A 17,184-nucleotide genomic window follows, 5' to 3' on the forward strand; every position below is an offset into this window, starting at 1 on the left:
AATGGGGAGACCCAGCTCCAAAATACACCTATTCTAGATCTCTGGTGATGCTTGGATGCTCTTACCATCAAAACATTTTAAGAAACAAGAGAAAGAAATGTGGAGAACATTTAGGTCTTGTCTACACTGTAAACTTCTAGCACAGAAATGTTTCTGAGGCCTTTCAGAAAAATAAATGCCCCATTCTTTATTTTTTTTTTATTTTTTATTTTTTTATTTATGATAGGAACACAGTGAGAGAGAGAGGCAGAGACACAGGCAGAGGGAGAAGCAGGCTCCATGCACCGGGAGCCTGACGTGGGATTCGATCCCGGATCTCCAGGATCGCGCCCTGGGCCAAAGGCAGGCGCCAAACTGCTGTGCCACCCAGGGATCCCTGCCCCATTCTTTAAAGAGGCTCCTGCCATAGTAAGTAAATCTATGTAAAGGTATTCAAGTGTTAACTATATTATCTTTATTAACCAGTTTAGGCTGCCATAATAAAATACCACAAACTGAGTGGCTTAAACAGACATTTATTCCTCACTGTCTGGAGGATGGAAGTATAAGACCAGAATGCCAGGCCAACTGAGGGTTCTTTTCCTACCTTGCTAATAATGGCAGACTTCTTGCTGTGTCCTTACATGGCAGACAGCTCTGGTGTCTCTTCTTCTTCCTATAAGGGCACTAATGTCATCATAAGGGCCCCATCCTCAGGACCTCAACTAAACCTAATTATCTCATAAAGGCCCCATTTCCAAAAACCATCACATCAAGGATCAGAGCTTCAACATACGAATGTTTGGGGAACACAAACATTCAGTCTATAATATTATCTATGCTTTAAGTGTTTTAAAGTATATGAACATATTATATTCTCTAAACTCTCTTTTCCAAGATGCACAAGAAGCTAATTATAACCACTTCATAGGACTGTTTCAAGTATAAAAATATTGTCTGTAAAGCAGTGAGCTCAGTTTTTGGCACATAGTAAATGCTCAGTAAAGGAACTTTAAAAAGGAGAGAGACAACACTGTCAATTGGCTACAAGATAGCTGTTCACTGGAATACACTGTATTTCTGTGATACTGTAATTTTTTAAAAAAGATTTTATTTATTTATGAGAGATACACAGAGAGAGAGGCAGAGACACAGGCAGAGAGAGAAGCAGGCTCCATGCGGGGAGCCCGACATGGGACTTGATCCCAGGTCTCCAGGATCACACCCTGGGCTGAAGGCAGCGCTAAACCGCTGAGCCACCTGGGCTGCCCAATATTGTCATTTTTAATAGGAAAGATACATTTGGTTTTCATCTTTATTCCTGGAACAGAGCTCCTAAAACCCTTGGAATTTTCTAAGTGATAAGTGCCATAAAGACGACTTGATATTTGGGGCACCTGGGTGGCTCAGTCCCTTAAGTGTCTGCCTTGGCCTGCAGCTCAGGTCATGATCCTGGAGTCCTGGGATCAAGTCCTGGGGGCAAGAGGGGAGGGGATCCCCTGCTGATTAGGGAGTCTGCTTCTCTCTCCCCCTCTGCTCGCCTACCCCATGCTCAAGCACGCTCAAGCACACACACACGTGTGTACTCTCTCTCCAACAAAATCTTAAAAAAAAAAATCTTGATATTCATAACAAACTCCTTTCAACCACACCTGAGTTTATGTTAATGCAGTACCTTCTGGAAAGTAATGGGGGCTGGTTGCCAGGGGAACCAGCCATGCGATTGGAAAGTTGGAACTTTCAGTCCTGTCCCCATGACCTATGGAGAGCGGTGAGAGGTTGTAAACTGAATTAACTGCCAATGGCCAATGGTTTGATCAATCATGCCTATGTAATGAAGTCTCCATAGAAGCCAAAAAGGATAATGTTTGGAGAGTTCCCAGGTTGGTGAACTCTTGGAGGTGGCACCCTCAGGAGCAGGTATGGAAGTTCCATGCCTGTTTCTACATTCCTTGACCTATGTGTATCTCCCATCTGCCTCTTCCTGAATTAGATACTTTTATAATAAGCCAGCAATCTCGAGTGAGTAAACTGGTTTCCTGTATTCTATGAGGTGTTCTAAAAGATTAATTGAATGCAAGGCTGTGGTTGTGGGAACCTCTGATTTACAGGCATCAGTCAGAAGCACAGGTAATAACCTGGACTTGCAATTAGCATCAGAAGTGAGGACAGTCTTGTGGGATTGAGCCCTTAGCCTGTGGAATCCCATGCTATCAACTGAGTTGAACTTCAGGACACCCAGTAGGTATTGGAGAACTGTGCAGTAAGAAAAGAACTCACACATTAGAACTGGTGTTGGAATCATAATTGTTAGGATATATTTTATTTCCCTCTCAGATTTCACAGAAAATTTCAAATCAGGAGTGTTCCCAACCTCTCTGTTCCCTGTGGCCACTACCCTATTACTTCTGAAGCAGAGGATACCACAGAGGACTTGCCCTTCCTTCTACTTTTCTTTCTATTGCCCTCCACTAGCCCTCCCCAAACTGCTAGCCAGAAGCAGGCTTCTAGCCCCTCAAAGGTGAGGCTCCCTAGTCATCGAACCTCTGAGACTGAAAAACAACCCTCTCACCTAGGAGAGAATGTTTGTTTGTTTTTTTAGAAAAATTATACATTTCTTTATATACACAGGCTTTTTTCCCCCTAAAATATCATTAAAAGCTTTGGTAGAGAATAAACACTATTTATGTCATATGCTCTGCAAAGTTGCCATTATAATGCTGTTTTATTTATATACATATTTCGTTGTATTTTATAAATATTGTTATTACAGAGAAAAATAACAGAGCACATCTATTGTGAATTAATGCATATAACAGAAACATATAACACTTCTTAATGAATGCCTCATCTCTCTAGGCTACCAAACACCATTTATTCTTCGAGATGTAAATTAAAAGTTCCCAATCCCCTTCTCCTTCCCTATAAATTTCTTCCTGTAAGTTCTTTATACTCATTCATTAGTGTCAAATTTTGCTGGAAGTATTAATTTATATTTCTCCTTTTATGAAAAAAATGAAAATTTTATAAAATCCAGCCTTTTCCTTTCGAGTTTTCTTATTTTTAAAAGGTTTTTTATTTACTTATTCACAAGAGACACAGAGAGAGAGAGGCAGAGACACAGGCAGAGAGAGAAGCAGGCTCCATGCAGGGAGCCCGATTGGGACTCGATTCCGGGACTCCAGGATCACGCCCTGGGCCGAAAGCAGGCTCTAAACCGCTGAGCCACCTAAGGATCCCCATCTCTTGAGTTTTGATATATATTTTTCTCTAAGTTTTTCAAAATTTTGTTTTTCAGGTCTTATTTTCAACTCTGATATTAATTTTGACATATGGTATAATGAAAAAGCTAGATTATTTCCCCCCAAAGTTTCTATTTTTAAAGACAGATTTTCCACACAATCCCTCTTCTAACATAATAAATTCTTATATACAATAGGAAGAGTATTTTTCTGGCTATTATATTATTAATCTATCTATTCTTGTACCATTACTGCACAATTATTATTTTTTATAATATTCTCCATATCACATTTTATTTTTTTAAAGATTTATTTATTTATTTATGATAGAGAGGGAGGGAGGGAGGTAGGGAGAGAGAGAGAGAGAGAGAGAGAGAGAGAGGGGCAGAGACACAGGAGGAGGGAGAAGCAGGCTCCATGCCAGGAGCCTGACGTGGCACTCGATCCCGGGACTCCAGGATTGCACCCCGGGCCAAAGGCAGGCACTAAACCACTGAGCCACCCAGGGATCCCCCATATCACATTTTAATTTTTGAAGCAAATAGGTCTATTTTATGAGAATTTCTTAAAAAAAAAAAAGAATTTCTTTTGATGTTTTAGTATACTCACAACAAAAAAAATTCCAATTTGGATTTTATTTGGATTTGTTTTTTCATTGTATTGAACTAAAATCTTATTATTTTATGTACTTTCAAGAGAATTCATACTCAAAACTGGTAACTTTTAGAATATTTACTGCCAACGCAAAAACTTTATGTGTTTTTTAATTATCCAAAACTTCTTTTATGTATCATAAGTTTAGTCACATATATCATTGATAATTCATAACTACTTAATAGTTGCTATAATTATGAATAAGATCTTATAATCAGTTTATAGCACTATAAGAACACTAGGAACAGTGAAAGGAGTAGGTATTTAAAATCATAAAGACCTGAGTTCAAATCTTTCCTCATTTTTAGGAGTGATATACACTGGCCAAGTCTTTTTTTTTTTTTTTTTTTTTTTGAAAGGCCCCATTTATTTATTCATGAGAGACACAGAGAGGCAGAGACACAGGCAGAGGGAGAAGCAGGCTCCCTGTGGGGAGCCCGATGCAGGACTCGATTCCAGGACCCCGAGATCACAAACTCAGCGAAAGGCAGATACTCAACCACTGAGCCACACAGGTGCCCCACACTGGTCAAGTCTTATGACCTGAATTAAACTACCAATTTCTTTAACAGTAAAAGATGAGTACTTACGGGGTTTATGATTAAGAAGATTATAATTAATATATAAAAAGTACTTAGCATGTGTTTGACAAACGATAATCCTCTTTAATGCAACCATTACTGTTTCTAACAATAACAAATGTTTGCTTTAATGCATTATATTTTGCATTTGTCTACAAATTATCTTACATGGGTCTTCTATTTCCCGCTATGGAGAAGATAACCTGAAAATCTTCCTACTACAGAGCACCTGGAAAAGCTGGATAAGTATAACAAACATTTCATGTTATATAACAACACAGGCAGAGTTGAGATTCTAAGAAAGAAAAAGAAATCCCCAGGGGTAAAAAACTGAAGAAACTAAAAATCAGGAACTCTCATAGCTGATGTTGAACTGCCATGGGAAGGTCTTTTGGTCTGGGCAATTAAAGGGCTTACTTTTTATAGTCACTGGGGGTGAGAGATGAGGCTTTGGGCTCTGGAGAGGCCATGAGTTGGAATTCAAATTCCCCTCCAAAGAGCTCAGATCCTAGAGGAGTCATATGGTCAGCTTTAAAAAAAGTGGTGGGTTTTTTTTTTTTTTTTTTTTTTGACTCAAAAGTACAGAATGACAACAGGAAGCCAAGACTAAAAAAGAGTCTCCCTAAGAATTTGAAACTTTGGCTTCTGTGAAATCTGTATCTTTATCAATCTACTTGTCTGGAGTTTATTTTTCCTATGTGGTCCTAGAATCTACAGCAGAGAAATTAACTTAAAACATAGTTTCAGACTTAGGACAGCCCGGGTGGCTCAGTGGTTTAGTGCCACCTTCAGCCCAGGGCCTGATCCTGGAGACCTAGGATGGAGTCCCACCTCAGGGTCCCTGCATGGAGCCTACTTCTCCCTCTGCCTATGTCTCTGCCTCTGTCTCTCTCTATGTCTCATGAATAAATAAATAAATAAAATCTTTAAAAAAAAATAGTTTCAGACTTAGAAACAAAAACAATCCTCCCCCTCTTGCTTGGGAGGAGTACTCATCTAATTCTTATAACTATCCTATGAAATAAGTAATATTATCCTAATTCATGAAAGAAATTTAAATTTAGGGAGGTTAAAAGCAAGTTGTCCAAAGTCACCTAGGTATTATCTAACAGAGCTGGGATTTGAATCTGGTTGTGGTTCATTTGATCAAAATACATTTACCAAGTTCTACTATGTGTCAAGCAGAAACAAGGTTCATTTCCTTTCCAATATATTATACTGCCTAATCTTTTTTGTGCAAATCAATAGATAAATGCAACTGCTTTCTCCTTTCTCAACTTTAGCAATTCAGGAAAAATGAAGGCAGCCAGGATCACAGGAAACCCACAGGATTCCCCTGGGTTCTGTCCACTAAAGTAGCTCAGTCCTCTCTGCCAAAGGAACTTAGGTTGTTGAGACATTAAACAGGAAAAAAATAGAGCAACTACTGCTCAGTGGTTCCTGGTTATTGGAATTAATTTTATCAGAATAAATATATAATAATTTTAGTATACAGTAAATATTTCCAAACAGAAATTTCAAAACATTTACTATTAAGGTTAAATAGGGATAATAAGGCTGCTGCGATAAATACAAACATATGAAATTGAAAGTTAGTGACAATAGCTATAGTTCTATCAGGCTTAACCTCCAACATATTTCTGAATGTTATTTAGGTTGCCTAGCATTGAGAAAATCCTGATTTACAAACGTAAGTAGCTGCAACTATTGGGTTTTTCTTTTTTAAATTAACATGCAGGGATCCCTGGGTGGCGCAGCGGTTTGGCGCCTGCCTTTGGCCCAGGGCACGATCCTGGAGACCCGGGATCGAATCCCACGTCGGGCTCCCGGTGCATGGAGCCTGCTTCTCCCTCTGCCTGCTTCTCCCTCTGCCTGCTTCTCCCTCTGCCTGTGTCTCTGCCTCTCTCTCTCTCTCTCTAGGTGACTATTATAAATAAATAAAAATTTAAAAAAATAAATTAATTAATTAACATGCATTCTTAGAAGCTTAAGTTAACACATTGATCATCTTATGTTTATAAAAGTTGTTCTAAATATTTTTAAACATTTTAATGTTCAATTTTTTAAAATTCAAATTCAATTAGTTAACTTATTATGTATTATTAGTTTCAGAAGTACAGGTCAGTGATTCATCAGTCATATAACATCCAGTGCTCATTACATCACATGCCCTCCTGAATGCCCATCACCCAGTTACCCCATCCTCTCACCCCCCCTTCCCTCCAGCAACCCTCAGTTTGTTTCCTATGATTAAGAGTCTCTTATGGTTTGTCTCTTTAGTTCTAATTATTTTAAAAAATCAAATCACATACTTGAGGAATTTCTGAAGCATCACCTTAGTGTTCTTATAGAACAAGTACAGAACAATCAGAAAAAGAGTTCTCTGAGATCCCTCCAGTTTCAGTATAGGAAGTTATACAGAATACACAGTAAAGCGCAGTTATAAGAAGGAACCAGTATATTCCATTCACTGCCAATGGCCATCTTCTGGGGCAAAACTCTCTGCCCCCCACCCCCCACCTCCAATCCTGCCATCAAGACCATTATTCATGTATTTTTTTGAGCGTTATTTTCCACTTTCCCTTTTTTCAAATTTATTTTTATTTATTTTTAAAGATTTTATTTATTTATATGACAGAGAGCACAAGCAAGGGAGCAGCTGGCAGAGGGTGGGTTGAAACAGTCTCCCCACTGAGCGGGGATCCCCATGTGGGGGCTCAATCCCAGGACCCCAAAATCATGACTTGAGCTGAAACCAAGAGTCTAGTGCTCAACCCAGGCTCCCCAAGATTTTTGGGGCTCAACCCTGAGATCAAAAGTTGCATGCTTTTCTGACTGAGCCAGCCAGCTGCCTCCCCACTTTTCCCCTTTTCTACTCTTTACTCCAGCTAATCTCAAGTACTGACTATACTCTGACCACACCTTCTTACTTCCCCATGTGTTTATTCATACTGTTGCCCTCACCTTGGATTTATACTCACTTTATTTTTGAAGGCCCATGATATGCTAAGAACCATGCTAGACAACCTAAATACATTTTCTCATTTACTTCTATTATCATATATATTACCCATCTTTATTTATTTGTAAATAATAACATTTTTAAGTGCTTACTTTGTGTCAGATATTACATGCTCAGTGCCTTACACTAGCTCATTTAATCTTGATAGCAGCCCTAAATCAAAACAGTATGACACTGACACAAAAGTACACATATAGATCAATGGAAGAGAAGAGAGAATACAGAAATAAATACACATTTACATATTTATATGGTTAATTAATCTATGACAAAGGAGGCAAGAATATACAATGGGGAAAAGACAGTCTCTTTAATAAAATGGCACTGGGAAAACTGGACAGTTATGTGCAAAAGAATGAACTTGGACCACCTTCTTACACCATACACAAAAATAAAGTCAAAATGAATTAAAAATCTAAGCATGAGACCTGAAATCATAAAATTCTTAGAAGAAAACAGATAGTAATCTCTTTGACACTTCCCATTGGAACATTTTTCTAGATATATCTCCTAAGGCAAGGGAAACAATTTTAGTATATGTTCTGCTAAAGTGAGCACAGGCAAGGGAAACAAAAGCACAAATAAACTACAGGGACTACATAAAAATAGAAAGTTTTTGCACAGTGAAGGAAACCATCAACAGAATGGAAAAGCAATCTACTAGATGGGAGAAGACAGCTGCAAATGATACATCCAGTAACAGATTAAAGTCCAAAATATATAAAGAACTTAAACAACACCAAAAAAAAAAACCAAATAATTCAATTAAAAACAAGCAGAGGATCTGTCCAAAATATATATAGAACTTATACAACTCAATACCCCCAAAAATAAATTATCCAATTAAAAATGGGCAGAAGGGGCATCTGGGTGGCTCAGTCAATTAAATGTCTGCCTTCAGTTTGAGTTGAGACCCGGGAGTCCTGGGATTGAGCTCCACATCAGGCTCCCTACTCAGCAGGCAGTCTGCTTCTTCCTATGCCTTCACCCCGCTTGCTCATGCTGCCCGCCCCCTCCCACTCTGATAAATCTTAAAAAAGAAAGAAAAAAGAAAAGAAAGACTACATTTTGGGATGCCTGTGTGGCTCAGCGGTTGAGCGTCTGCCTTCAACTGAGGGCGTGATCTCAGGGTCCGGGATTGAGTCCCTCACGTGGTTCCTTGCAGGGAGCCTGCTTCTCCCTCTGCCTATGCCTCTGCCTCTCTCTCGGAGTCTCTCATGAATAAATAAATAAAATCTTAAAAAAAAAATGGGCAGAAAATTTGAATAGACATTTTTCCAAAGAAGACATAAAAATGGCAAATAGACACATGAAAAGATGCTCAACATCACTCACCATCAGAGAAATACAAAACTACAATGAGATATCATTTCACACTGAAATAAAAAACACAAGAAACAACAAGTGTTGGTGAGGATGTGGAGAAAAAGAATCCCGTGTGCACGGCTGATGAGAATGTAAATTGGTAGACACTGTGGAAAACAGTATGGAGGTTCCTCAAAAAATGAAAACAGAAATATCATATGATCTAATAATTCCACTACTGTGTATTTACCCAAAGAAAACAAAAACACTAATTTGAAAAGATATATGCACTCCTATGTTTGTTGCAGCATTGTTTGTAATAGCCAAAGTATAGAAGCAACTCAAATGTCCACTAACAAATGAATGGATAAAAAAGTTGTGGAGGGTATGTGTGTGTGTGCACAAATGGAATATTACTCATAAAAAGGAATGAGACCGGGATCCCTGGGTGGCGCAGCGGTTTGGCGCCTGTCTTTGGCCCAGGGCGCGATCCTGGAGACCCGGGATCGAATCCCACATCGGGCTCCCGGTGCATGGAGCCTGCTTCTCCCTCTGCCTGTGTCTCTGCCTCTCTCTCTCTCTCTCTCTGTGACTATCATAAATAAAAAAAAAAAAATTAAAAAAAAAAAAAAAAAAAAAAAAAAAGGAATGAGACCTTATCATTTCTGACAACATGGATGGACCTAGAGAATATTTCACTAAGTGAAATAAGACAGAGAAAGATAAATACCACATGATTTCACTTATATATGGAATCTAAAAAATAAATGATGGGATCCCTGGGTGGCGCAGCGGTTTGGCGCCTGCCTTTGGCCCAGGGCGCGATCCTGGAGACCGGGGATCGAATCCCATGTCGGGCTCCCGGTGCATGGAGCCTGCTTCTCCCTCTGCCTTTATCTCTGCATTGTCTCTGCCTCTCTCTATATATATGACTATCATAAATAAATAATAAAAAAAAATAAAAAATAAAAAATAAAAAATAAATGAATAAACAAAAAGCAGAAACAGACCTATATATAAAAAACACAAACTGATGGTTGCCAGAGAGGAGCTGGTGGGGGATGCAAAATGGGTGAAGAGGAGTTGGACATACAGGCTTCCAAATATAAAATGAATAAAAAGGATAAAAGGGACAGCATAAGAAGAGTCAACGATATTGTCTTAGTGTTGCATGGTGATAGATGGTAGGGTGATAGATGGTAGGTATACTTGTGGTGGGCATAGCACAACAAAATAGACTTATTGAATTAGTATGTTGTACACCCAAAACTAAAGTAATATTGTATGTCAACTATACTTCAATTAAAAAAAAAAAAAAAAAAAAACCCTAGAGGGATCCCTGCATGGCTCAGCAGTTCAGTGTCTGCCTTTGCCCCAGGGTGTGATCCTGGAGTCCAGGGATTGAGTCCTGCATGTCAGGCTCCCTGCATGGAGCCAGCTTCTCCCTCTGCCTGTGTCTCTGTATCTCTCTCTCCGTGTCTCTCATGAATAAATAAATAAAATCTTAAAAAATAAAAAAAAATTTTAAAAACCCTAGAATAATGAATAAGTGGTAAAAATGAAAGAAAGAATATTATTGCCCTCATTTTATAATGGGAGCACCAAGGCTCTGGAAGGTTAAAAATTTGCCTAAAGCCAAGTAGGGGAGACAGAATGCTTCCTGAAAGAGTGCTGTCTGAGCTCAGAGCTGAGTTCTTAAAGAATAAGCTGAAGTTGTCAGGGGACAATGGTATTCCAGATAGAAAAACAACATACACAAAGACAGTGAAGTAGGAAACAGCTTGGTATCAAGTTCAGGAATAAGATCAGTCTTCAGAATCAGCAGACCTGGGTTCAAATATCTATTTTTGTTTTTGTTTCATGGTCTCTTACTGTGACTATGGTTTTCTCAACTGTGAAATGGTGATAAGAAGCTGTACCATGAAGAACTACTTTAAGAGGGATCCCTGGGTGGCTCAGCGGTTTGGCACCTGCCTTAGGCCCAGGGCGTAATCCTGGAGTCCCAGGATCAAGTCCCACATCAGGCTTCCTGCATGAAACCTGCTTCTCCTCTGTGTCTGTCTGTGTCTCGGCCTCTCTCTCTCTCTCTCTCTCTGTGTGTATGTGTCTCTCATGAATAAATAAATAAAATCTTAAAAAAAAGAACTGCTTTAAGATTAAAATTAAACATTTGAAAGTATGTATCACAGGTCCAGGCCCATAGTAGGTACTCAATAAATAAATGTTACCTCTCTTCATTTCCCTTAGTTGACAGTTCAAGATGTTTAGTTGTAAGAACTGGACCCTAGACATATATCTCTTCTATAAGTGCCAAGCATTATCAGAGCTTTTGGAGGCTCTGGTAAAGTATACCAAAAGTCATTTAGCATGTTATTTGGTAGTATCCTTAACCACCATTTTTCAAAATGAGAACTATTCTCACACCACTCACCTGTGTAGGCCATGTTCTTAGGGTTGCCATAAGGAGCCCCAGGCTGCACGGGGCTATAAACAGGATTCATTGTGGAAGACTGAGGATCCTATTGAGAAACAAAGAAAAGAGCACCGATTATTGATTGCTCGTTTTCCCTGACATCAGCTTCCCCTCTACAACCTTCAATTTATACTCCGAGAACAACTCGGTACAGCAGAAAGAGGACTAAACAAAAAGCCATTTGTTTGTACTTGGCCCTATGCTATACATTTTGCTCATCATATAAAGATACTGAGAAGCAGAGAGGTGATACAACTTACCTAATGTCAACCAGGCCTTCTGCCTTTCAATTCAGAACCAGACCCATTCTCCCACAGGTGATTATGCCACTAGAATACTGTGTGGCATTGACCAAGTCACTTCCCCTCACTGGACTCCAATGTCCTGATGTGAAATTAATTAGATTCTCTGAGGTACTTTCTAATTCTAAGGATGTTAGTCTAGGAGCTAGGAAAGGATGCACTTCTACTGCTCACCAAGGGAGCCCAAGAGCAAACAGTGAGCACATACACTATTAGGAAGAGCAGCAAGTATCTCACCAATTCTTTGCATCTGCAGAGGACATGATATCAGTTACTAGTAGAAAAAATAGAAATTTATTGCCATTGATCACTCTAATGCAAACAAGGAAACATAGCCAAGATCTCTTTCAAAATTTATTCAACGGAAAGATATAAACTTGGAAATTTGTGTGTAGTAAGTATCACCTGCACAAGTGCTCTGTTAATTATCTTAATGAAGCACATTCTCCATTCTGATTAATGGAAAAATCTGTCATTAAACTCTATTAGCCAGCCAATTTGTCCCATCTTGTTTAGGGAACCATCTCTCACGTATAGGCCAACACATTTGAAAAACTAGTCTCTACAAATATATTATTTACACTTCATAAAAATCAAACAATTCCCTCCTAAGTAGGCTCACATGATGGATGGGCAATTTTTTAGGTCATTAACTTCTCTTGTAGCACCTCAGGATAGGAAACAAGTCAAATGTCAAGATAGGCAGTGAACAGCTGGCTTGATGACAATTGCTCTGCAATTAATTAAGTCTCTCCAGGGTTCTGGAAGGAAAGGTGAAGTAAAAATGAGTTCCTAAGGAGAGGAAGGTAGGATGGTCAAACAGGCAAAAAGGGAAATGCTGCTGGTCAATTTCAGAGGCTTAGAACTTCCTGAAATGTACCCAATGGGCAGCCCTGGCAAATCACCCCAGGGCAACAGACTAAACTACTCCCAGTTGACAAATGAAACCAGAAAAACCTGACGAAAATTATAGGAGATATATATTTCAGCACACCTTAAGAAGAAAACACCCTTGCAGCCAGAGTTATCCAAGAATACCACCAAGTGACACTCTCTCTCTAAATATAAGCATTCTCCTAACAGATACTGGGAGAATTAAGAGAGATCTCAGAATGTCAAAATACACTGCAAACTGTCAGGTGGCATGCAGAGGTAAATGATGATGGTGATGATGTGACAACAGTAACAACACAGAAGACCACTTGTACATTTTCCCTCCTTGGATCTCTCTTCTGCCCAACTAGTTCTCTGCTAAATAAGCTAGGGTAAGCAAGACTGTGCTAAGCAGTAGAACTAGCCCTGTAAACCTCTGGTCACTCTCCTACTAGAAAATACCCTGTGTTGCTGATTGGGCAAGGTATGACCTTGCTTTTTATAAGCAAGGAAATGCATCAGTTTTGGAACTGGTCTCCTGCTGCTCTAAAATGAGGCCCACACCCTCAAAAGGAGATCATGTCTGAGCAATACTCCATAACAGTATCAATTCCAAGCCCAACTAATGACTGACAGAAATAAGGTCTACCAGGGGTTCAAAATTTGGATTAAGAATGTGATAGTCATGTCTGGGGAAGCTGCTCACAGAAAGAAAGGGTTCCTGGCTTTCAAGGGAAGGTCAATTTTTTATAAGAGAATCTACATACTGTTAATAGTTTCAGAGATTGGCTAAAAATGTGTAGGAAGTTCACAAACTCTATGATCAGGCGGCTTTAGGTTCAAATCCTGGAAATGCCAAGTGTGGGGCTGGTGGCAAGTCCACTGACCTTCCTGAGCTTCAGTTTCCTCTAGCCTTATAATGTAAAATAATAATACATTCTTATTAGAGCTCTTCTTAGAGCTGTTGTAAGATTTGGGTTTTTTTTAAAGACCAACTTATTGAGGTACAATTTACACATAGTGAAACTTACTCCTTTTGGGTATGCAGTTCTTTGAGCCCTGAAAGATGTAGTCATATAAGCACTCCCCTACAAGTAAGATATAAAGCATTTTCATCACCCTCCCCCCAAATTCTCTCATCTTTGTAGTCAATCCCCTCCCACTGATTCCCAGCCTGTGACAACTACTGATCTGTTTTCTGTTGTTCTATACCTGTACACACATATCAAATTTCACTTTACAGATGAAAAAAAGTGATGCTGAGAAAAGGCAAATGAACAGTCCAAGGTCACAGAGCAAGTAAGGGCAGGGTCAAGACTAGCACACCGGGTGGCTCAGCGGTTTAGCGCCACCTTCAGCCCAGGGCCTGATCTTGGAGACCCAGGATCGAGTCCCACGTTGGGCTCCCTGCATGGAGCCTGCTTCTCCCTCTGCCTGTGTCTCTGCTGCATTCTCTCTCGCTCTCTGTGTCTCTCATCAATAAATAAATAAAATCTTAAAAAAAAAGACTAGCACCCCAAATGTATCGAAGACCTAAATGAGAGAGCTAAAAATATAAAACTCATAACAGGAAAAAAAAATACAAGCACAAATCTTTGTAACCCTGGATTTGGCAATGGTTTCTTAAATATGATGCCAACAGCATAAACAAAGGAAAAAAAATTGGTATACCAGATTCATCAAAACTAAAAACTTTTGTGCTTTAAAGGACACCATTTAGAAAGTAAAAGACAACCCACAGAATGAGAAAAATTTGCAAATCATTAACAGCTGACCCTTGAACAATGCAGGGGTTAGGGGCACTGAAATCCTCTGCAGTCCAAAATCTCATGTAATTTTTAACTCCCTAAAAACCTAACTACGAAGAACCTTCTGCTGACTAGAAGCCTAATAACAGAAACATTCAATTAACACATATTTTGTGTATGTATTACATACTGTATTCTTATGACAAAGCAAGCTAGAAAAAGAAAATATTAAGAAAATCATAAGGAAGAGAAAATACATTTATAGTACTGTAAAAAATCCATCTGTAAGTGGATCCACACAGTTCAAACATGTGTTGCTCAAAGATAAAATGAATAGGATGGGGATTTGTACTTAAAATATATAAAGAACTATTTTCTTAACTCAAAAATAAAAGGCCACTAACTCAATTAAAAAATGGCCAAAGGATCTGGACATGCATTTCTTCAAAAAAGTTATATAAATGGCCAATAAGCATATGAAAAGATGCAAATCAAAACCAAATGAGATACCACTTCACACACACTAGATGGCTATAATCAGAAAGATAACAAATAGTGTTGGGAAGGATGTGGAGAAATTGGAACCCTCATACAATGCTGGTGGGAATGTAAAATGATACAGCCACTTTAGGCAAGTCTCTCAGTTCCTCAAATAGTTAAATGTAGAGTTACCGTATGATCTAGAAATTCTACTCCTAGGCATTTACCACAGAGAAATGAAAATGTATGTCCACGTGAATGTTCGTAGCAGCATTATTCACAATAGTCAAAAGAAGAAAACAACTCAAATGTTCAACTGGTGAGCAGTTGAATGTGGAACCAGTGGAACGTGGTATATCCATATAGTAAAATATTTGGCAACAAAAAAAATGAAGTATTGATACAACACGAATGAACCTTGAAAACATTATATTAAGTGAATGAGACCAATCACAAAAGGCCACATATTATGTGATCCCATTTATATGAATTTTCCAAAATAGGCAAACCTATAGAGACAAAAGGTAGATAAGCAGTTGCCCAGATTAGTTCATGATACATGAAATCTAATAACTTCCAAATCCACATCTTTCTCACATTATTATAACATAACAGTCAAAAATCCATACCCGCACACACTCTACTTCCTGGACATTTCTTTTTGATCACTCCATTAGCAATTCAAACCCATCATACCGAAAAGTAAACTCACCATCTTTCCCCAGGCCCATTCTTCCATCCTGTATTGCCTGTCTCAGAGTTACTGACAATCCATTCACCTAACACGTAAGAGAAAAACCTGGAATTCATCCCATTCCTCCTGCTCTTTCATACCTGATCAATCACCAACGCCCCAAAACCCCTAACTTTCTCATTGCTATTTTCCCTGTTTTATCATCTCTTGTCTAAACTACTACAACAATCTCAAGAGGTCTTTTTCCAAAATTTAACCCAGTCTATCTCATTCCTGATATTCTTTTTTTTTTTTTAATTAATTAATTTATTTATTATAGTCACAGAGAGAGAGAGAGAGAGAGAGAGAGAGGCAGAGACACAGGCAGAGGGAGAAGCAGGCTCCATGCACCGGGAGCCCGACATGGGATTCGATCCCGGGTCTCCAGGATCGCGCCCTGGGCCAAAGGCAGGCGCTAAACCGCTGCGCCACCCAGGGATCCCATCCCTCATTCCTGATATTCTTTATTAAAACACAGGTTGGATGGGTTATTCCCTTCAAAGGCTTTGGGAATAAAACCCGAACTCCTTAACATGGTATACAATATTCTCTATGCTCTATCTGGGATGGGGCTCAGGACTCTATGTATTTATGTTCCCAAGGAGATTTTGAAGCTCAGTTTGAAGACTGCCTGCGACTCTCTTTCCCAAATACCATTTGCCCCACATGAACCTGTAGAGGAATTGAGATACAGCAGTGAACAAGAAAAACAAATATTCCTACCTGCATTTGAGTTGAGGGAGGGGGGAGAGACAAAATTTTCTAAAAAGTGAAAAATTTCTCAGTGGTAAATGCAACAGAGAAATTCAGTTAGGGAGTGCTAAGGGGAGAGAATGCAAATTTTATTATTATTTTATTATTTTCTATTTTTTTTTTAAAGATTCCATTTTTATTTATTTGACAGAGAGACAGAGCCAGAGAGCACAAGCAGGGGAAATATCAGGGGGAAAGGGAGAAGCAGGCCTCCTGCCAAGTGGGGAGCCTTAACCAGGGCTTGATCCCAGGACCCCGTTTTATGACCCCAGCCAAAATCAGATGCTCAACTGACTGAGCCACCCAGACACCCCAAGAGTGCAATTTTTTAAATGGCTAGAGAAAATATATTTGAGTTATTATTGAGTGACATTTAAGCAATAAAGTTGAAGTGGCAAGCCATACAGCTGAGAGGAAACTGTCCAAGTAGCGAAAACAGCAAATGCAAATGCCCTAAAGTGGAACTATGTTTGAGAAATAGAATGTATGCCAGTTTCGCTGGAAAGCAATAAAAGAGAAAAGAGTGGACAGTGAGACCAGAGAGGTAATAAGGGCCTAATCATGCCAAGACCTGTAGACCAGTATAAGGATTTTGTTTTTTATTTGAAATGAGATAAGGACGCCTGGGTGGCTCAGCAGTTGAGTGTCTGCCTTTGGCCCAGGGCGTGATCCTGGAGTCTTGGGATGGAGTCCCGCATCAGGCTCCCTGCATGGAGCCTGCTTCTCCCTCTGCCTGTGTCTCTGCCTCTCTCTCTCTCTCCCTGTCTCTCTGTGTGTGTCTCTCATCAATAAATAAACTAAATCTTAAAAAAAAAAAAAAAAAAGGGATAAGCCCCTAGAGCATTTTGAGCAAAAGGGTGACATGATTTGACTTTATTATAAGATTACTTTGACTGGGGACGCCTGGGTGGCTCAGTGGTTGAGCATCTGCCTTTGGCTCAGGGCATGACCCTGGAGTCCCGGGATTGAGTCCCACATCGGACTTCCTGCATGGGGCCTGCTTCTCCCTTCTCCTGCTTCTCTCTCTCTGTCTCTCTGT

The 17,184-nt window shown here is 39.4% G+C and overlaps 1 protein-coding gene across 5 annotated transcripts in view; it reads right to left on the bottom strand.

Annotated features, from left to right (window-relative positions):
- FAM168A (family with sequence similarity 168 member A) overlaps positions 1–17,184 on the bottom strand; it is a 188,587-nt gene that overhangs the window by 50,308 nt on the left and 121,095 nt on the right. For all 5 annotated transcript variants that reach the window (XM_041729943.1, XM_041729938.1, XM_041729940.1 and 2 more), the window contains one exon: positions 11,215–11,302. In XM_041729943.1, the coding sequence (XP_041585877.1) occupies positions 11,215–11,302 (88 nt within the window). The remainder of the gene's footprint in view (positions 1–11,214; positions 11,303–17,184) is intronic.

Source organism: Vulpes lagopus, chromosome 15 (genome assembly GCF_018345385.1).
Source record: "Vulpes lagopus strain Blue_001 chromosome 15, ASM1834538v1, whole genome shotgun sequence".
In the NCBI taxonomy this organism is placed as follows: Eukaryota; Metazoa; Chordata; class Mammalia; order Carnivora; family Canidae; genus Vulpes; species Vulpes lagopus.